At 40.2% G+C, this 22481-nt stretch overlaps 1 protein-coding gene across 2 annotated transcripts in view; it reads left to right on the top strand.

Annotated features, from left to right (window-relative positions):
• The window catches only part of MYB (MYB proto-oncogene, transcription factor), a 35083-nt gene extending 20190 nt beyond the window's left edge, over positions 1–14893 (top strand). For both annotated transcript variants that reach the window (XM_028125390.2, XM_028125389.2), the window contains 2 exons: positions 1661–1768; positions 13594–14893. In XM_028125390.2, coding sequence (XP_027981191.1) covers positions 1661–1768; positions 13594–13710 — 225 coding nt within the window. In that variant the 3' untranslated portion in view covers positions 13711–14893. The remainder of the gene's footprint in view (positions 1–1660; positions 1769–13593) is intronic.
• Positions 14894–22481: the final 7588 nt, after the last annotated feature.

Below are 22481 nucleotides of genomic sequence, written 5' to 3'. Positions count from 1 at the left end.
AAAAAATCTGCTGCATGAAAATACATATTTTCATGAAAGCAGAACATTAATTTTACATTTTCATTTAATTTGTTTGTCTTCCAAAAGTAGTATTTCCTCCTTGTTACAGTGCCTCCTGTTTGGTTTTATGCAGCATCTAGCATGATGCCCATCTGTGTCTATAGCAAACGTCCTTTATTGTTTTTATTACTGTATTACTTTGGTTGCCACCATTTTTTTTAAATAAACTTTATTTTTTAGAGCAGTGTTGGGTTCACAGCAAAGCTGAGTGGAAGGTACAGAGATTTTCCACATACCCCCGCCCCCGCACCTCCCCATTGTCAACATTCCCCACTAGAGTGGTACCTTTGTTACAATTGATGAACCAACATCGCTGACACTTCATCTCCCAAAGTCCATGGTCTATATTAGGGTTCACTGTTGGTGCTGTACATTCTGTGGGTTTGGACAAATTTATGACATGTATCCACCATTAGAATATGATAGATACACAGTAGTTTCACTGTCCTAAAAATTCTCTGTGGTCCACCTATTCATCCCTCCACCACCAACCCCTGCCCCCATCAACCCCTGGCAACCACTGATCTTTTTACAGTCTCTGTAGTTTTGCTTTTTCCAAGACTTCATATTGTTAAAATCATATACTGTGTAGCCTTTTCAGACTGGCTTCTTTCAGTTAGTAATATGTACTTATGTTTCCTCCATGTCTTGTCATGGCTTGATCGCTCCTTTCTTTTTAGCACTCAGTTACCGCCATTTTTAAAGTTTGTGATTTGTGAATGGTTGTCCTTTATGGAGAATCAGAGCTAATAACAATTGTGAATATTTATTCAGTATGTACTAAGGGGTAAGTACTATTCTAAGAGCTTTAGATGCATCACCTCATTGAATCCTCACAACAGCCTTGAAAAGTTGGTAACACTATCATTGCCATTATACCAACTGGGAAACAGGCACAGGGAAGCTTACTTACTTGCTTAAGATTATATAGCTAATAAGTGGTGGTTCTGGATTAGAACTCAGAAAGTCTAGTCTAAATTTCCATGCTTTTAATCATTATACTATACTGCCATTAATTTGTAGCTCTAAAATATTTTGATTCCAATATACAAAATAAATAGTACTCTAACTAGAGCTAAGTAAATCTTTCATTTTTATTTTTTGAAAAAGATTTATTTATTTTAGAGAGAGACAGAGCACGAGCAGGAGGAGGGGCAGAGGGAGAGGGAGAGGGAGAGAATCCCAAGCAGACTCCCCACGCAGTTCAGAGCCCACGACCCTGAGATCATGACCCCGAGATCATGACCTGAGCCAAAATCAAGAGTCATATGCTTAATCAACTGAGCCACCCAGGCGCCCCAGTCTTTCATTTTTAAAAGCATGGGTTTACCAATCCCTTTAGCAGATGTTTTTTTGAGTGCTCATCTCCTGCCTAGAACTATGTCAGACCCCAAAGCTTTCTATTTTAGTGGTGTTTGCCACAGTGGGATTAGGGTTGGGGCATAGCTAAACTCAGTGAGAAGAAAATTTCTGGCAGATTCCTCCATTTGTTCCTGCTCATGTGTATCACTTCATAATAATCTCCTCTCTGCGGTGTCAAAATTATGTCAGCTCTCATTCTGCAGACTCATTTAAATTTCAAATTGTTCTTTCCCTTTAGAATATCCTTACAAGTTCCGTTTTAATGACGCCAGTATCAGAAGATGAAGACAATGTTCTCAAAGCATTTACAGTACCTAAAAACAGGTCCCTGGCAAGTCCCTTGCAGGTAATTACTCTTCCAACACTGGTGTCTTAAAAGCCATTCACTGAAATACTGTCATCTGGAGGGTTTTTGGGGGTTGTTTTTTTTTTTACGACTTTAGTTATAGAGGAGTGATGCTTTTTAACAACTCTTGATGTCTAAAAATCTCCTAACATTCCTTATCGCCACTCACACGAGACACAGCACAAGTTTTTATTAGAGGTTTTCAAAGCATGATGAAGTGAAACATTTCTTACTGTGACTGAGGGCTAGATCATGGCTTATACGTGTCAATATCTCCTTCTTCTGCTCTTAAACATTTCATAAAAAGTTTATTGGTATAGTCTTTTTTTGTTTCAAAATTCTTACTTTTTACGCTTAATGAATAAGCCATCAAAACTCGGGCACTGTTTCGATTTTAAATGAAGTTTGAAATTAGCTAGTTGAAAAATGATTACAATCTATTTGACTATCAGAATAAGAAAGTCAGCTGCCAGTGTTGTGTGGCGAAGCCGTAGTTGACCATCTGCTGCTGGGTTTTAGTATCAAAAGAGATTCATTCCCCTTATAACTCTGAAGTAGTGTATGTTGATGAAATACAGTAAATTCCAAATTAATCCTGAGCCAAATATAAATAAGAATGCAAATTTACTCCCCTAAAGTATTTAAAGCAGTTCTCAACATTAAGTAGCCCAGTATCTAGCCACCTGCAGAGCCCTCCCCTCCATCCCTCTGAGCTACACTGAGGGAAACTTCATAAACCCCAGAGCATATAGAGAACCTGGAGTCTGAGGTGGAAAGTGCTATTTGTACTGTGAGTTAGAGGTTGGCGTGCTTTGAGGACTTGTCTTTTCTCTCTCTCTCTCTCTCTCTTAAGGGCTTCCCCATCATTGTGGTAGGCTTTCTCCCCCCAAATTGTGAGAATCTTAAAACTTCCCCTTTTTAAGTATTTGTGATATTTAGTATTATTTTTTAAGTAATACAAATACAACTACAAGGGCTGTAGGCACATTTTGTTTCTTAATCAGATCGCTTTCCTGTGGCCTCTATCTGATCCAACTGTTTTGGTGAGAGATTGACGGTTGACTGGAGTGTAGGACACGGAAGAGGGAAAAAGCCAGTGCTTGTGGTGGGGAGGGGGGCGGGGGGGTACAGGAAGAAGAAAACAAACTCCATTGAGGCAGAAGGGGGACACAGAAAGCAGGCTAGAAGGATGTCAGGGCAAAGGTCAGCTCTTTCAAAATTTTACCTACACTGATCCTGGCTCCAGAAGGGCAATGCATTCTGTTTTTCTTTCCCTCTTTCTTCCTAAATACTTGGCCCTTGGTTTCCAGAGGCTAGAATTTGACCATTGCTGTTAGTACAGTAAGCTAGAGCAAATCTTACATATATTTTATAACTAGTCTGGGATTCAACCTATATTTACAGTAGTATAGAAAAAGGGCATTCTGAATTTCAAAGAGTAAACATGTAAGTATATTTGAGGACAGTTTTCATGATGTACTTATCATTACATAAGTTGAAAACCCCTGGTTACTACTTTCCTAAAATTGAATCCTAAAAGCTTTTGGCCTAACTGAATAGTGTTTGGCCAAAACCATTAGAGCTGAACATGGTACTGATATAAAATATATGTTATATAAAATTGGCAAGTGGTATACAATTGAATATTATGCAGCCATCAAAAAAATGAAATCTTGCCATTTACGACATGGATGGAACTAGAGGGTATTATGCTAAGCGAAATAAGTCAATCAGAAAAAGGCAAGTATCATATGATCTCACTGATACGAGGAATTTGAGAAACAAGACAGAGGATCATAGGGGATGGGAGGGGAAAATGAAACAAGATGAAACCGGAGAGGGAGACAAACCATGAGACTCTTAATCTCAGGAAACAAACTGAGGGTTGCTGGAGTGGAGGGGGGGTGGGAGGGATGGGGTGGCTGGGTGATGGACATTGGGGAGGGTATGTGCTATGGTGAGTGCTGTGAATTGTGTAAGACTGATGAATCACAGACCTGTAACCCTGAAACAAATAACCCATTACATGTTAATAAAAAAATTTTTTTAAAAAATTGGCAGGTTGTCAGTACTATAAAAAAGTAAGTTGTCAGATTTTTTTATCTTACATGCTGTTGTATTTTTTTTTTTAATGATCAGTATGGAACTTAATTGTCAATGTATTTATATATTATTTAATGAAAATATTAGTTATCTTTGAGACTCAGAATTAAGTAGTGCCCTGTTCTATTAATCTGTATTTTCTACCATATAAGGGAGTCATATTTGGCACTCTACAGTTTCTAATATCTGTATATTGGGATTAAGCCATTCACGTACATCATGTGGTGAAGGCAGTATTTGTCAATTCCACTAAATGAAGTAATTGAGATCCAGAAGTTAATTTTAAAGTCAATGCTTCTATCTGCATTATATGAATTAAATTAAATGCACTATATGATTTACTGATTTATACTGCTTAAATATATCTTAATAATAACCTGCTATAATAGATAACTAATTCATTTTAAGAAATACTCATTAAATGAATGAATAGTACACACCAAGTATTTCCATTATTTTGTGTCATGGAGCTCTAGCTTCTGATACCATAGAAATATGCAATTTCTAAAATGTTTTAAACTTCTGTTGATAAATATTGGAAAATTCATCAAATGGATCTCAATATTTAAATATATATTGTTTATATTTCATACAATCCGGATTCAACAATATTTACATAGGTTTTTATGCAATTTGGTAATTTTGTTTGGTTAGGACATAATACTTTATCATATATTTCCATTGATAATTCAATTTGACCTAATTAGGCAGATTGCTCATGAATAGTATTATTGAACAAATGCGTTTCTTACATGATCTGGCTTTTCAGCTTAAGAGTACTTTATATAGGGGTGCCTGGGTGGCTCAGTTGGTTGAGCGACTGCCTTCGGCTCAGGTCATGATCCTGGAGTCCCGCATCGGGCTCCCTGCTCGGCGGGGAGTCTGCTTCTCCCTCTGACCCTATCCCCTCTCATGTGCTCTCTCTCTCTCTCAATCTCTCTCTCAAATAAATAAATAAAATCTTTAAAAAAAAAAAGAGTACTTTATATAACCTGTAGCTTTTGTACTTTGTGCTTATAATAAATCAAATATTGAATGGGATTTTAGCCAAATAGTCTAGATATTTTTATCATAGTGCTTTTAATTAAAACAACAAATATTTTAAAATTTTGATACTTCTCAAATGTAAAATATCTGCCACTTGTATAGGGCAATTGAGTGTCTATCCACCCAGTAGTCTGGATAACTTAGGTACAAGAACAGTCTATTGAAGACCACAGTAATTCTGTGTTCTGTCATTTCAGTTTTAATCATCCCTGGCTTAATTATGGCAATAACACATTAGGCAGAGCAATTACTATTTTTGAGGCCAAAATACTGGACCTTTATGGTTCTAGCTTCTAGTGTACATAGAAATGCACATGCTTATACATAAATATGTACAAATTACATTTGATATTCTAAAACTAGAAATGCAAGAAGCTATGAATTTAACATTTTATTATGACAAGTTTCAAACATACATAGAATTATAGAAAATATTCTGATTTAGATTTAACAATTATTAACATTTTGCCATATTTACTTCATCTATTTTTTATGAAGCATGTTAAAATTCCAGACAATATGATGTTTATTCATTTATGTACTTCCAGATGTATCTCTAAAACTAAAGATGTTTATTTATACCTAATACTGTCATCACACATTGTAATTTACAATAATTCCTTAATATTCTAATTCTCAGGCTGTATTTAAGTTTTTCCATTAATCCAAAAAAGAATCTTTTTATTTTTCTGATCAGAAATGAAACAGTTTCACACAGTGCATTTTGTTGTTAAGTCTTTTAAATCTCTTTTAATCTCTAGACCAATGTTGTCCAGTAGAACTCCTGTAGTGATGGAAAGGCTACTGTCCCATGTGATAACCACTAGTCATATGTGGCCAGAGCACTCGAAATGTGGCTAGTGCCACTGAGGAACAGAATTTTCAGTTTCATTGAATTTACATTGCTTTCACTTAATAGTCATATTTCCTTCCTATCTTCCTGGAATTAACCATTTCCCCAAAGAGCTCTGATCCTTTCAGTGGGAAACGGTATGTAGAGACCAAAATCAGGGTGCTAAGTATGTCTGTGTGTTCTGTGGGTTGTCATTGGGAACAAATGAATTTTAACAACTCAGAAGTCTGAGTTAGAGCCCGTAAACTATAATGCTTCCATAGAGGCTATATTATCCATTAGGCACAGATAATGTTCTATTTGTTTTTAAAATTATTTATGCTCAGTCTTCTTCCAAAAAGAATTTGTGGCAGCCGCACAATCTTATAATTGTTGGATTTCTTTTTCCTTTTTAAAGGTGCTTTAATTTTACATTGTACCAGTAAACAGGGACTCATAATAAAAATATTCTGAGACATTTTTGATATTTGTGTCTTTCATGCAGCTCAGAATATGTGAGATTTTCACATTGGACAGTTGTACCATTTTTTCCCACATTGTGTGGGGGTAGCAGATGGAGTCTAGAAAATGATAAAATTATGTAATTTGGGGAAATAAAATTCAGGTTAGAAAGCTTGCAGTTTGGGACAGGAAAGAGATTCATGGTGGAACACTATTCAAAAGTTACCCTGAAAAAGCCTGAGGCAGAGACACACACACACACACACACACACACACATACACGCACGCACGCACATGCAAAGCTCCCTCCTCAGCACGGAGAAAAGAGCTGCCTGTTTTCTTCAATATGCTTTCAATTAGCTTTACATTTTGAAATATATTATGCTAATAAACATTTCTTGAGGTAGACATTTTCATTGATAGATCCGAAACTGTACTTATTATAAGCCTTCTGAACTTCTGTATTTTTCCCTTAAATTATAATTTCCTTTTATTCCTATTTAAAACCCAAGTGTAAAAGATGTGTTCATATGCTTTTTTACTCACTCACTTTCCTCTTTTTTCTAACCACAGAATGACAGCCTTAAATTTTAATTTCCTGACTTGGCTTGTTATGGCCTTACTTTTGTAAAACAGTGAATTCAGTTTAAGTGAATTTCTCAGGCCATTATTATTTAAACACATTTGCACAACATTGAGGAATCTTAAAATATTTTTGCAAGCAGATGAGACTCGCTTTTTCAGTTCCATGTGTTTTTGATTGCTCCTATCTTTACATGAATTGTTAATGAATTTTTTAAAAAGTAGGGCAAACCTTTTTTGTATGATGGGCATTGCTGAAGAGCAAAATAAACTAGCACGCAGATAACAGGAACCTGGTTCTAGTCTAGACTCCACCGTTTTCTGATTGCATGAACCTAATTCATTAACCTCTTAAGACCAAAATGCTCTCATCTATAAACTGAGGACTATAGTCCTCCACTCATCAGATAAGGTTGGTAGGAAGATGAAATGGAGATAACATTGCTTTCAAAATGGCAGCCCAGTTGCCCATGGACATTGGTGGTCTCTGTTATTAGGCAAAGGCTATACACAGTCTCTGTCAGAAAGACAGGCAAGGAGGCCTCCCCTATGGCCAGGGCTTCTTGCCCTGTGGTGTACTATTTCCTCTAGCACGCTCTTTCTCATTCCCTGTTCCACTCTTGCAGAACTGTGTCAGTGGGTCACCCAAAGAGATAGCTGACTCAACTGATTCCTGAAATAAAGGTAGTCAGATCTACATTTGGTGTGATGGACATGAAATAACTGACTAGTTTTCTCTTTTTCTGCTGGTTGTGTTGGCATGTCAACAGACATGGAAAGCAGTCTGTCTACGTGTGACATAGGTCTTTCCAGGCATTTCTTAATGTAGTGTGCTGTTGTTAACCTGCTCCCTTGGATACCTCTGTACTCATCTGGTTCTCCCTTGGGTCACTTTTTTCCACTTGCCCCAGCAAGAATTCACATAGCCGTTGGTAGTTACATTTCAGCGACCTGCTTTCAATATATGTTCTAAATTAAGCAAGTTGGCCATGTACAGCTTTTGGGTTGAACTAGGAAAGGCCGAATGAGTAGGGGGAAGGATATCAAGCTCAAATTCAGAGTGCCCTGCCCCAGACGTTACAAGACGCGGATTTTTGTTTGGTTCGCCTTGGTAAACACTATGATGCTCAGGCCAGCAAAGATAGAATTGCTTTGGAGCAATTTGGCACTTGTCTTAATCTTAATAGTCTGAACTAATATGTGACACCCTAGTCTATGTGATATAAACTGCTTAAAAAGTCTAAAAACATGTAAGAAGGAGACCCCTGGAGACATCTAGGACAAACTCCAAATTGGGGACAAGTCTAGCCACATTAGCAACAGTTAACTTAGGCTTGGGTGGGGTGGAGGCTGGTGGATGGGGGCGACTTCCAATCGCTGTCTGGACTTTTAATTCCCTAACTTTTAAGGCTCTTTTCTATGAGAAGTTAAAAACCCTGAAGTTGGGGTCATTTCACTGTTTTGTGCAGACATGGGGAGGCATTCATGCGTGAGAGAAGTTGGCCATTAACCTTACCTTAGTGACATTTCATCTCCAGTCCATCCCTGACTTTCAAGATTCAACAGCTTCCAAGGTTTTGACATTATCTCTTATAATTGATACATCTTTAAAAGATGTCCTTTGGGGAAGGAATTCTGACTTTTAGAATTTTAGTCCAAAGTAAGTATTTTCTTCAGATGGGTTAAATAGAATAATCAGATAATTCTTATTCTTACTCATTAGGACACCTGTTTATTATTTAAAAAAACAGAACAAAAGAAAAATATAGTACCATCTCAAGAGTTGCTTTGGTTTTACAAAATCATTTTTTTATGACTGATGCAAATTTTTTTATTAGGGCTACAAATTGGAAACCTTGCCAAGGTTTTTGACATTAGCTATTGTGTGAAGTTGCGGTATGAATATAATAATGATAGCAGTTGTTCAGCATGATGAAAAAACTATATTCTAAAGGAAAACGTGAAGATAATCTAATTCTGACAGTAAACCACCTGTGGACGTGGTCTTGTCTCATTTTATTTCTTCTGTTTTCCACAAAAGATCAAGTATTTATTTAAAGTGCCTTAGCAGGATATCCCAGTTAAAGCTTTGAGAGTCTGTTTACAGTTCACTTCTGCCCTGGGGGCATTTAAAGGCACATCACAGGATAAACAAGGTGACTCTCAGGCTAGAGGAGGATGTGCGGTAGGATTATTAATGTTGAAATGAATTAGCATTCAAGTGACAGGTCTGCATTAGCACAAGAATTCATGTGCAGAAATCCGTAATTCTTATCAATTCTTTAGTGTAAATGAAACTAAAATTTAAGAAGGAATAAGGAGGCACAAAGATATATATGACAGTATTAAAAAATATTCTTCTAGCACGAGGACATTTAATCCCCCTTTGTCAAAACTCTTCTGTCTGCTTGAAAAGTTGGCCGAGGGCCCCAGGGCTTCAAGGTAAGGAGAGAGAAGGAACTAGCAAAAGAGAAGGCGACCGTCATTTCAGCTGTTGGACCTGAGCACGTCTTCTCTTACCTGAGTACTTGACCCTCTGCTCTTCCTTAACTCCACCCTGTCGGTCTGTGTCTGCCCTGACCAGTTTTTCATTCATTGTTGCGAGAAGTACTCACACCTGCAGAAAAGGAGCTGCCCCTTTCTGTTCTACACACAGTGGCTACTGGGTCCTGGCATTTGTCTGCACTGGGAGATTCAGGTGTTCCAACCCAGGCTCTGAGCTACAGGGCTTATATGCCCTTGAGATGCTCCATTTTCTGGAATTCAATTTGTTTCTTGGAAAATTCTGTTTTGACTTAGGAAAAACTAGCTGTTTGAAAAGTTTCCTTAAAATACTGATTAAAAATATATGTTTTACCTTTTTTTATATTGATCTTGTTTTAATTATCCGGTCCTAGAGAAGGAGCCAAACATGAATAAAGTGGTGAGCCATGTGGGAGATCCAATAAGAACACAGTCAAATTTCAAGTTAAAAATAGATGAAATTGAGGGGCACCTGGGTGGCTCAGTTGGTTAAGCATCTGCCTTCGGGTCAGGTCATGATCCCAGGGTCCTGGGATGGAGCCCCGCATCGGGCTCCTTGCTCAGCGGGGAGCCTGCTTCTCCCTCTGCCTCTGCTGTTCCCGCCTGCTTGTGCTCTCTCGCTCTCTCTCTGTCAAATAAATAAATAAAATCTTAAAAAAAAAAGAATATATGAAATTGATAGTACTCAGTATTCAGTTCTCCTGAACAGATTCTGGGAATCCTGAATTAACTTAGGTACTGTATGGCCAAGGGTCAGAACCTGACTTTTACCAAGAGACATGGTAAAAGCAAGCAGGAGATTTTTTTCACATAGTATATTAAGATATGTAATTTACACATTTAGAAAATTAGGTCTATATCTATTGAAGCACAGCTAAGTAGAAAATTCCTTTTTTCAAATGTTTTAAATTTAGGGGCGCCTGGGTGGCTCAGTCGTTAAGCGTCTGCCTTCAGCTCAGGTCATGATCCCAGGGTCCTGGGATCGAGCCCCGTATCGGGCTCCTTGCTCGGCAGGAAGCCTGATTCTCCCTCTCACACTCCACCTGCTTGTGTTTCCTCTCTGGCTGTGTCTCTCTGTGTCAAATGTTTTAAATTGAAATCCAATTAATTAACTTATAATATATTATTGGTTTCAGAGGTAGAGGTCAGTGATTCATCAGTCTTAATATAATACCCCTCATGTGCCCTCCTTAATGTCCATCACCCAGTTACCCCATCCCCCACCCCCCTCCCCTCCAGCAACCCTCAGTTTGTTTCCTGAGATTAAGAGTCTCTTATGGTTTTTCTCCCTCTCTGCTTTCGTCTTTTATTTTTTCCTCTCTTCCCCAATGATCCTCTGTTTTGTCTCTTAAATTCCACCTCTGAGTGAGATCATATGTTAATTGTCTTTCTCTGATTGATTTATTTCGCTCAGCGTAATACCCTCTAGTTGCATCCATGTCATTGCAAATGGCAAAATTTCATTTTTTTTTTTTTTTTTTTTTTGATGGCTGAGTAGTATTAAGTAGAAAAATTCTTAACTGGAGAAAATAGAAACATTTGTCCCTGCTTCTCGCTTTTCTCTCCAACCTCACCTTCATTCCCCTTTCCCCTCCATCTGTATGTATTCTCTCAAAATAGGTATTTTGGGGTTTTGTGTGTATCTTTCTGTGATTTGGGATTTACATAGAAGATATTGGCATATGAAGGTATTTCCTTCTGCTGCCTCTTCAGTCGCTTGTTTTTTAAGATCTGCGCACTTGGTTCTGAGCGCTGCACAGTCCTTCATGCAGACATCGGCCATATTTCCCTCTTCACCCTCGAGTAACGACGGGTCATGCCGCTGCAGTGACAACAGATATGCCAACTTAGTCACTGAAACGGTAACACCAACTTTTACCTTTTTTAATCGGGCTTTGTGTGTCAATTTGGTGCTTCAGTGCAGCACTGAACAATTTAGCAACAACATGTAAGCAACTAACTTAATTGAAATACGGAATTTGTATGGACAGATAGACACCAGAGAGACATGTATATTTAATCTGCTTGCTTGAACCTGGAGAACCATCATTTATTCAGAACTATTTCAAAGAACTACTGTAAGTACCCTGGTGATTTTGTTTAGGAAAAGATTAAATGTGACCCAGTGGCAGACGTCGGCCCCAAACAAATGGCTGTCATCTTTGTGATACACAGCTCCAGGAAAACATTATGATAATCCATCTTGCTATGTAGTATTTCAGGTTACGTGGTGAGCCTCTGAGCCTTCAGAGCAAACAAGTGTAAACTTGGACGATGCCCTTTGCGTTAGTGGTGAGACTGTGTGGCAGATGGGGCAGAAGCCAGGAAACCTGCTTTGTGTCCTGTGCAAGCTCCCAAGTTAGAAACATGGCACTCTAAGCCTTCTGTCACTGATACTTTGTTCCAGCCACTAGGCTAGGAAACCCCATCACCATACAAACGCCACATTCATTCAGAATGATTCCTCTTTGCTACAGAGCCTGGTGACTTTGATCCCCCCCCCACCCCCATCTAAACACTTCTTCCTGCAATCCAAGACCTCGCTGGGCTGAGCCCACAATTTTCCACTGTTAAGGACACTAATGGAAGTAGCATCCTACACTCTCGAGGGCCTGGACTCAGCCCAGCTTCACCACTTCTTAGCTGGACAACCGTGAGGATGTTGCCTGCACTCTCTCTTCCTTTACCATTGGCGGGTCTGCAAAACAGGGGCACTGATCCGTCCCTGTGCCTCCGGTATTTTGTGTGGGGATTACGTGAGATGAAAGATGGAAAACACTCGGAAGCATGCCTGGCACATGGTGACACTTGCTGAATGTTGTCACCGAATCCACCAGATCCTCTCTCGCAGTCCCTCCCAGAAGCAAGGTACAAACTGCAGCTTCCTGGTTCTTTTGTGCTATTTCTCTACCCAGGGTACATTCCTTCTTTCTCACCTGCCCATCTAAGTCTGCCTTTTCTTGCCCTTTCCATGGCAATGTCTCTGTGCGCCATCCCCCCCCCCCCCGTTCACTGGGCACGGCCCCACGAACCTCCCATGCTGCCTGTTGTCCCCCCTCACCTGGTTCCCACGTGTTCACTTTGTCCCCTACAGAACACTGGAGGCTCTAGAACAGAGGCCTTTCTTGGCTTCTTCTTTTGTCCCATGGGAAAAATCCCTCTTGTGTGTCCATAGCAGGAAGAGTTGTGCTTTGACTAAACCACTGGTTCAGTTTTGAGCTCACAGACCCCAAATCTGCTTGTGTTTCTGTGTCCCCCTTTTCGCTGACTGCTAGGGAGCTCAGAGACAGGCTTGAGGCTGACAATTAGCTGGCTCAACTGTACTTCGTGACGAACGTTTTACATAAAAATATAACGCCATCATCGTGTTATTTTTTCCATATTTCCCCATGACGCTGCCTCATCCACTGTTTAATCCCTGTTATCTTATATTTATTTTGTGAGCATCATAAATCCTTTCGGGAATGAAATAGAGCAAAACAGGACGTATTTCAGTTGGAAGCAGTATGGAGGGAAGGTAGGGCCTCGGACTGTTCAGAAGACAAACCTGGGTTCAAAGCCACTCCACTCCTCACCCTCGGAGCGGCTTGGGGCAGGTTGTGTCCACTCTCGAGTCTCCATTTCCTGCCCGTTTGAAGAGAGAAGGAACCTCCCCCTCGGGGTGCTTGTGCTGTGTCAGTGAGATCATGACCGTGATGTGTCAAACACCGGACCAGGATGTCGATACAGCCCAGTAGATACTGTTCATCTGCATCTTCCAGGCTGTCTATCCTGGGGAACAGAGATTTCTAAATTAATTGATGCTTCATTGATAATACAAAATATATACTATGTTTAGGTGTGAGTCGATTCCAGCACCTGTGGGAGCTTCTTCCCTCAGAGAACCGAAGCCCTCACCAGTTTGCATAATGAGGAAATGCCCAGAGGCATCTGGGAGGGTTGTGCTCATTCCCGTCTCCAACTTGGCAAAAATCACCCTAATGGACAATAGGCACTCAAGGGCGAAGATGCAGCTGTAGCTTATGATCTTGGCTGAAGTGGGGTCTCCCCTCTCTCAGCAGTAAATGATTTCTGATCACTACTATCACTTCAGGACGCTGGAGTCCCCTGGGTGAGATTTTATCTGACAAAGGCTCCCTGTTATCTACTCTTGCCGGCAGCAGGTCAGAATTCCCTGTGCTGGCCTTGCTGGGACGGGGAATCCTTCGGGGACTGAGGCACGGGTCTCTGGTCTAACCTTGCCGTTTGGCCTCTTTCCCTACCCCCCTCCCGTTAGCCTTGTGGCGGCGCCTGGGAAGCTGCATCCTGTGGAAAGACAGAAGATCAGATGACGGCTTCTGGGCAGGCTCGAAAATACGTGAATGCCTTCTCAACCCGGACTCTGGTCATGTGAGACATTTCTAGACAAGCATTATGGTTTTCAAAACACTTCAAGTTGACTTGGGATATATCATTCCTCTACATGAGACTTTTCATGAATGGGAGAAGAGCCTATTTTTGTTGTGGTACAACAGTTGAGAGCAGCACCAAGTGCATTTAGGTGGATGAAATCTTAGGGGATTTCACCCAACTAAAAGGATTTAAAAAAAAATAAATAAATAACAGTCTTACCTAAATTATTAGGTAATGAATTGTAGTCAGTTGTTAATAATCTTAATGCAGACTTTTTTAAACATAAAGTGATTTATCTGTATTTTAGAGGACCAACGGACCAGTATTTTTTCCTGTGATGAGGTTTTTTGAAATTTTACACACACAAAAAAAGGTACTCCAATATATCACTTTTCTCAATCACTAAACACAATGCATTACTGTAAATGTTGGCTTAATACCATGGGATCATTAATCAAGATCGTAAATGCTCATTTATGGTTAATAACATTGGAGGTACATTTATTGTACTAAACCATTTTATGAGTTTTTTTGTTAGCTTGCTTTAAAAATTATTACTGTATGAAATAGTTTTATAAAAAAATTATATTTTTATTCAGTAATTTAATTTTGTAAATGCCAAATGAAAAAATGTGTTTTGCTGCTATGGTTTTAGCCTGTAGACATGCTGCTAGGATCAGAGGGGCAGTAGAGCTTTGGATGGAAAGAAAAGAAACTTGGTGTTAGGTAATTGACTATGCACTAGTATTTCAAACTTTTTTATTTTTTATATATATATATGTACTTTTTTTTCCCCTTTTGTAATACATTGGAAAACTTGTTTGGGAGATTTTGCATTTGTTGTTGTTATTGTTTTTTATTTTTTTATTTTTTTGTTATTGTTGGTTTATAAGAGCATGCATTGCACTTCTTTTTTGGGAGATCTATGTTGTTGATGTCCTGTGTTTTGTTTTGAGTTTCCCTCACTATTCTTTAATTCAGGGGTTATGTGTTTGATCAGCGTCCCCCATGGTTTCTGAGTGTATGGGCTCAGAACTGCCATACAGAACCTGTGTTTGCAGCTGGAGTCAGGAGACTAGGGGTGCCTTAAGAATATTTGGTGCACGATGTCTGGCACTGAACTTGGAGATGACAGTGTACTTACTGCCTTGTAGAGAAATAAAGCTGTGTCCTTATTTTACTTACTTTTGCCGTCTCTCTTGTGATTGTGGATGATAGTCATGCTTTTAAGAAAATGGAGTGAATTCGGAACATTTTCTTGTGTTAATAATTTGTGCACCACCTGAACTTCATGTGAAGGAGCCACGAATCCTTACTTTAGAGAAAGAAGAACAAGCAAACCGAGTGCAGTAGTTGACAACGTAGTCATGCGCAGAGGGACAACTGGGAGGAATCCTGCAGAATGTGTTAGGGTCCCAGCAGCATTTGAACGGGAATAACAGGTACTGATACCACGGACGAGGGCAGGGGGAGGACGAGCACAGGGTTGGTGCATGGAGAGGGAGAGTCATGGAAAGCAGGAGCCCTAGAGAGGAGCCATGACCTTTGGGGACCTCACAGCGAGAGAGCCAAGGGTAATGCCTCACTTTACTTCCGTCCCTCCCATCTCTGTCAAGGATCCTCATTTGCAGAACCAACTAGAAGCTAGAGGGCAAGGGAGCCCCTGGATGTAAGGCCAGTCAGCCTGCGAGGGCAGAGCCAGAGGACATTTATCTGTTGGGGCAAGAGTAGGGCATCCCAGCTGAGTCACCCATGAAGTTTACCTCCCGGTATTACAGATGGCTCTCCCCTGCTCCCCGTGTCTCAGCTTGCAGTTCTTTTCCCCATGCTACAGTGGACCTCTCACACAGCTTCCAGATGATTTGCTCTAGTCACTCTTGTCCAGCTCGGACTTGGCATTCTTACTTGGCATGATGCATGTGGTGCTCCTAGAGCCAAGGATTTATGGCCCCCAACACGAGTCTTTAAGACTGTCTAGGGAAAAAAAAGGAAGAAAGAATAAAAAGACTGCTTAGTATTCTTTGGACAGGTCACTGGCCTTTCTGAGACCTTTCTCTTCATCTGTGGGACGAGTTCGTGCCTACAGTGAAATCTTGTGAAGTAACCCACTATCCAAATGATAGCTGTTACGCGTGCTTTCCATAACTAAGTAAGGCATGCCCTGTTGTGTGTCAGGTGTTCATCTGACGGTGTGCATTGCTGATTATAGAGTTAAACATAGAGCTCGGGTTATAACTCTTGAAATAAATTAATGGCAAGAGTGAGTTCAGCACTTTACAGAACCGAAATAAATATTTACTTTTCCAACAAGTACATGACCTAATAACTAGAAACCAAAAACCTGAACTAAATGAAAAACAGTGCAGGTTTGGGTTTTCCGTGCAAGTACTCACGCCCCTACGGCACCCCTTTCCGAAGCATCTCTAAGACACTCATTTGTCCTATCCTTCTTAGCCGTCCCCCTCTCTCTAGCAGGGCTTTAGGCAGGAAAATGGAAATGGCGTTTCTTACTACTTCAAGGAACGTTTGTCCTTTTGAGTTCCTGTGTGTAAAGCTTTAGTCCACATGTGCACATCTGGAGAACAGGAGAGATGCCGAGAAATTCTGAGTTGTCTCCCGGCTGATCATGGGATTAATAATTCAAGACGAGAAAGAAGTGTGAGGAGAAGTTTCTTTGTTTCTTTGGAAATTATAAAATATTAGACCTGGAAGGGACTTCAGACATCATAAGGGGCTGCCCCTGTTTTGTCACTCTTAGAGCCCAACCAACTGGTCCGAATTGAATTCAGACTCTGCCCTTTACCAGCTCTGTGACTTTGCATGAGTTTTACTGAATTTCTCCGGGCTTCACATTACTAAGAGTGTATTTTACTTATATTGGACATAAAGGTCCATCTCAAGGTTGTTGGATATTTTGAAGATGACATGACAGAGTAAATGCATTCCTGCATCTTTGTAAAATGGTGCAGTGCCCACTGATTGGCTAAGTGGCTGTAAGGACTGATGATCAATCAGAGAAAAAAACATGTCTATTACCTAGCAATGGAGAAGTGAATACCACTGAGACCCGTGTCCCTGATTGTGTTAAATCTATTCTTTGTATGCAAACTGACTTTAAATCTTAAATTATATCTTCTCAAAATATTCCTAACCATTCTAAGATGTCATTATTTAATATATATTTCCCCTTCTTGTACAAATGTTTGTGGGGAAAATGGGGCATATTTTCCCTCAAACTTGTTGGTTTCTAATCTGAAAAAGAAAACCAGTAGATAAAATATGATGTGCAGGTCTCTCGCACCGCACTTAAAGTACTTACAAGCTTGTTGCTTGTTTTTCTTCTCTAACCTTCACTATTATAAATTTCTTTCCCTTATTCACCATCTTTAGAGAGCAGAATGAAAAAGAAGTCAGCTAAAATGCAAAGTTCTTTTTAGGGGCGCCTGCCTGGCTCAGTCGATAGAGCATGAGATTCTTTTTTTCTTTTCCAAGATTTTATTTATTTATTTGACAGAGAGAGACACAGCGAGAGAGGGATCACAAGCAGGGGGAGTGGGAGAGGGAGAAGCAGGCCTCTCACAGAGCAGGGAGCCCGATGTGGGGCTCGATCCCAGGACCCCAGGACCACGACCCAAGCCGAAGTCAGACGCTTAACGACTGAGCCACCCAGGTGCCCCAGAGCATGAGATTCTTGATCTTGGGGTTGAGTTCAAGCTCTATGTTGGGTGTAGGGATTACTTAAAAATAAAATCTTTTAAAAGAATAAATAAAAAGTAAAATGCAAACCTCCTTAAAAATAAAACTGCTTTGTATATAATTATATATAGTAACTTTGGGAACTACAGCAAGATGAAGCTGAACTATAAATCTTAAGGAAACTTAGTATTTTGGTAATAAATAAGCAATAATTCTTTTTAATCAGCAAATATTCTTGATGTTAATGTGGAAATTGGAGAGGTTGATATTTGCCTTATGGGCCATGTTTATTCAATGAGCACTTATTGTGTGCTAAGTGCTACCTTTGAGGTTGGGGTTAGAGCTCAGAACATCAGAGCTGAAAATCCCTGCCAGATGGGAGCTTACATTCTGGAGGGAGATAGATATGAGTCAGTGGATAATTACAGTAGAGTCTTATCCAGGGTAAGAGAGACAACAAGAGAGCACTAGATCTAGACTTGGAGGAGCAGCACAGCTTTCCCACAGAATGGGCATCTAGCAGGACTGACAGAGAAAGCCAAACTAGGGCAGGGCTGGAGTTGGAGGGGGCCTCGGGGGGAGGGTAGCGTCTAAAATTTCCCGGAGAAAAACACCCAAATATAATGACTTATCTTACTTTAAATTCATGATGACAAACTGCAAAAGGGCACTCCGAGGCAATTCTACTTAAGGATATTCTCTAGTATATTCTTTGTCCTTGCTCAGGACATCAGTGAGAAAATAGAAGCATCCACCTCCCCTCACCAAAACCATCTGTAGACCGGCCTACCTGCCAAAGTCTTTGCATTTCCTCCTAACATGGACAAGCACTCCCCGGGGCAATCAGGGCCAGCCCTTCAGTTGGGCCTCTGCAAGCTTGTATCCTTGTACCCTCCAGGGCCTCATCCTGCAGATAGGATCTTTCTCCTATATCATAATGTCTTCCTCTCTCCTGAATCATTCTTATCACGTTAATATGGTCTACATCTCCCAGCAGTAATATCACCATCATACAGCCCCATTTATCTGCCCTTCTCAGCAAAACTACTTACGGGATCTGCTATGGTCATGGCCACCACTTCCTCATGTTGCCTTCTCCAGCAGTCCATGTTGCATGAACTTTCACTGCCTCCACTCCACCAAACTCGCCCTTGTCAATGTCACTGATGGCCTCCATGTTGCCAAATCCTGCTCTCACTTACAGGCCTTGTTTTACTTCAGCTACTGGCAGCCTTCAACAGAATTGACACTCCCACTTTCTTGAACCACTTTCTCCTCTTGGCTTTAGGGCACCACTCTCCTGGTTTCCCTCCTCCTTCCCTGGTTTCCTCTAGTTAAAGACCAAAAATTCAACTGAAAAAAAAAAAAAAAAAAACACTAATTGACTTTCTTCAAACAAATAGAAGGGCGCTCCAAGGAGCTGTGCCAAATAGAAAGCTCTTCTAGGCAGAAGAGGATGGGGGCGGGGGTTGTGGCAGGACAAAAAAAGCTATCAGCAAAACTTCTTTCAGGCAAGGTCATCTTCCCTTAGGGGGAGAGGCAGGAGGTCTCCTCTTGCAGATGATGCAGATGACCTCACTGATCCAGAAATTCCAGACTGAGTGGTTTAAAATTCCACTCTGGGGAGAGGTTGACACTGCAATGAGGTTAACTATTAAGTCTTGGTGGGACTTAGCCTAAGTGACTCCATTTTCGACCTGTTGTTTCTTTTTAACACAGTTTGATACTCTCCACTTGGCTTCCAAGGGGCTCTTTCCTCCTTCTTCTCCATCATTCTTCCCAAGGGACTTTATTACTGCTGCTGCTCTAAGTATCATCTTTATCTTTAGCCCTGAGCCCCTTCCAGAACTCCAGACTCCTGTACCCTCTTCCATGTTAACATCTTCCCCACATAAATGTCTTAAATGTAGTATGAACAAAAGGAAGCTCATAATCACTCAATGCTTCTATTTTTCTCATTTGTAATCATTCTCACTTGTAGCAATTAGCCCTCCTTTCTTCATTTCTCAAGCCAAAAATTCAAGTGTCATCCTTGATTTCTCCCTTTACCTTATCAGCCTTCCTTATACCCTATTGCTCAAAGGGACCTGAGTACTCTACCTTCAGAATATACCACCTTAAACATGCCACACTTCTCCACTGTCAGTGATGATATTGGTAGTAGTGACACAATGTATGTTAAGTGCTCATGATATGCTAGGGAAGAAGGGAGAGAGAGGGAAAGATTCTGGCAGAGGGAATAAGAATGGTGATGCCTGAGAGGTCAGAGTGAGGGGAAAATGAAAGGGAAACCTAGGGGCCCAGGAGAGATATGGGGCCAGAGCGAGAAGCCTATAGCCTCCCTCAAAGAGTTTGAGCTGTGTCCTTAGAGATATAGGGAGCCATTGAATGTTGAATTTCCCTGCTTTAGGCAGGGAAATAAAATAATTTATACCTATCTTACATAAATAATTCTTTTCAAATCCCTTTTTTACAGATAGCATAAAATGAAACCTCAGGTTAGCCGAGCCAAATGATTGCAGGAACTGAATATTATACTTAGTTAATTAGATTTTACACAATACATTTCCTACTGTGTCTTAATTTCAAAGGAATGTGCTTTAATCCCAGAAAATCTTATTGAAAAATACTTTTTGCTCTGAATTTCATAAAAGCTATTTTCATATTTTATAGTACATAAAGTAATTAGTATAGGAAAATTTGCATAAAACACTTTTCTCCTTTAAGAGCAGTACATTTTCAACCAATAACCAATAATTTATCTAAAACTTTCCTTGTCATTTTCAAAAGCCAAATCTTCCAACTGAATTTTTTTTTTAAAGATTTTTTTATTTGTTTATTTGAGAGAGAGAGAATGAGAGATAGCACGAGAGGGAAGAGGGTCAGAGGGAGAAGCAGACTCCCTGCCGAGCAGGGAGCCCGATGCGGGACTCGATCCCGGGACTCCAGGATCATGACCTGAGCCACAGGCAGTTGCTTAACCAACTGAGCCACCCAGGCGCCCTCCACTGAATTTTTAAAATATGGTATAATTCTTGCCCATTAAGGAATCCTGACAATATTTGTTCTTGAAGGTTGTCCTCAGCTTACTTATATATTTATTTTATTTTACTCTTTAATCTAGAACACATTCATATAGTCTAGTGATTTTCAGACTTTTTTGGGGCATCAGAAACATACTGGGAACTTGTTTAAAATGGAGATTTTTGGCCTCACTCTCAGGGATTCTGATTCATAAGTCAGGTGTTGACCTAGGAATGTTTTCACAAGCTTCCAGGTGATTCTAACACAGGTGATCTGAGGGGACCACACTCGAAAATGCTGCCTTAGGAAGAACCTTTGATTCCCACAAACCTTGTGGGCTTTCCTCATTACAATCCCCATAGATTTCAATTCCTCTGGAGCCCATAATTCTTCATTAAAATGCCCATTGATCTATAGAATATTAGAAAAATACTAAGCCCATAACTATAAATAGAGTTTCCTAAATCCAGAGAATCATTATATTACAGATATTGGTCACTGAGGCTTAACTTGGCTATCAGATCCATCTTTTGTTTGATTTTTACAATGTGTGATGAAGGGTAATTTCACAGTATGTCTGAATCTCTTTAATAATATGGTTCTATTGCACATGATCTATCAAAAGGGAATTTATAGCTCAAAAGGTTTAGTTCATAAACAAAATACAAAAACACCATTTCCATCCAGAAGTCCCTTGTTCTAAATCAGTCTCTAATCAACTTGCCGAACGCTTCTTCAAGTCACTTTACACCTCTGTACTCTGGGATTTCTCTTTAAATGGAGGAAGTGTTCAATCTTGTATATAGTTACAAAGCACACAGAGGTTGTCAGATCAAAGATAAATAAAATTGGGAGAAAGAGTCAGTAGCCCAAAGACACTAGACTACTGAGGATAGAATGGTGAGATTTTCCTGCTGGAAAGTATCCTCTGAAATGAACCTCTAAGTTAACAAATTATCCTTAGCCTGTGTTTGGGGGCAGATGTTAAAGATAGAGCTAGGGTTTGTTTTCACTCACTCACTTTTCTAAAGAATGAAAATCCATCCACCTATAATGTAGCGATCCCAAATACCTGATTATGGACAGACTCCCTGCCTTCCCTTCCATGGTTGGTTTCCCAGTCAGTGTCAGCTGTGACCAAGTGGACTGTCTGAAGCACACCGGGATGGTACTCAGCAGCCACATGGCTTGACCTGGATCATACCAAATGCATGTCCCTTCCCAATTGCAAATCTGCCAAAATGAGAAGACATTAGAAACCTGTATCCTGGTTAGACGTAGTGAATGGAAGACATAAACTAATGCTACTCCATCAGGAAATTCCACCAAATGACAGTGAAGAGGGAAGTAAGGAGCACAAATACACAAGTCAACGAGAAGAGAAAACAACAGGTAAGAGATTTTTGGCCAAGAACCTAAATTATTTATTCTACAAATATTTATTGAGTACTTTCGATGCAATGCAGAATTCAAAATTCTCTAAATCTGATATATATATATAATTTTCAAATTACTGGCAGAGAAATATTGTCTTGGACACCCCCCATAAGTACTAAGAAAATGGTCTGTTTCAGATTTGCTATTTTATTAGCCATATTTCTTTAAGACTAAATGTCCTTTTTCATGTTTTATCCTATCTGACATCAGGTAAGTCTTTAACATAGCCTGATTTTTCTTGCTTTGAAAATTGTTATTAACCCCTAGGACTTACACTTGATGACACCATAAAACAAAGGAAAAGCTTAGAACTTAAAAGCAGAAATTTCCGAAAAGACTCCCTAACGTTTTAGGGGCACCTGGCTGCCTCAGTCAGGGGAGCATGCAACTCTGGGTCTAATGGGTGGTGAGTTCAAGCCCCATGTTGGGCATAGAGCTTTTAAAAAAAAAAAAAAAAAAGCCGGGGCGCCTGGGTGGCTCAGTTGATTAAGCGACTGCCTTCGGCTCAGGTCATGATCCCAGGGTCCTGGGATCGAGCCCCACATCGGGCTCCCTGCTCAGCGGGAAGCCTGCTTCTCCCTCTCCCACTCCCCCTGCTTGTGTTCCCTCTCTCGC

This window comes from Eumetopias jubatus, unplaced genomic scaffold (genome assembly GCF_037043125.1).
Source record: "Eumetopias jubatus isolate StellerSeaLion01/CBP00866 unplaced genomic scaffold, mEumJub1_p1.0 scaffold_6, whole genome shotgun sequence".
In the NCBI taxonomy this organism is placed as follows: Eukaryota; Metazoa; Chordata; class Mammalia; order Carnivora; family Otariidae; genus Eumetopias; species Eumetopias jubatus.
The sequence above is the reverse complement of the archived record's forward strand: the minus strand, read 5'-3'. Positions and strand labels throughout refer to the sequence as shown.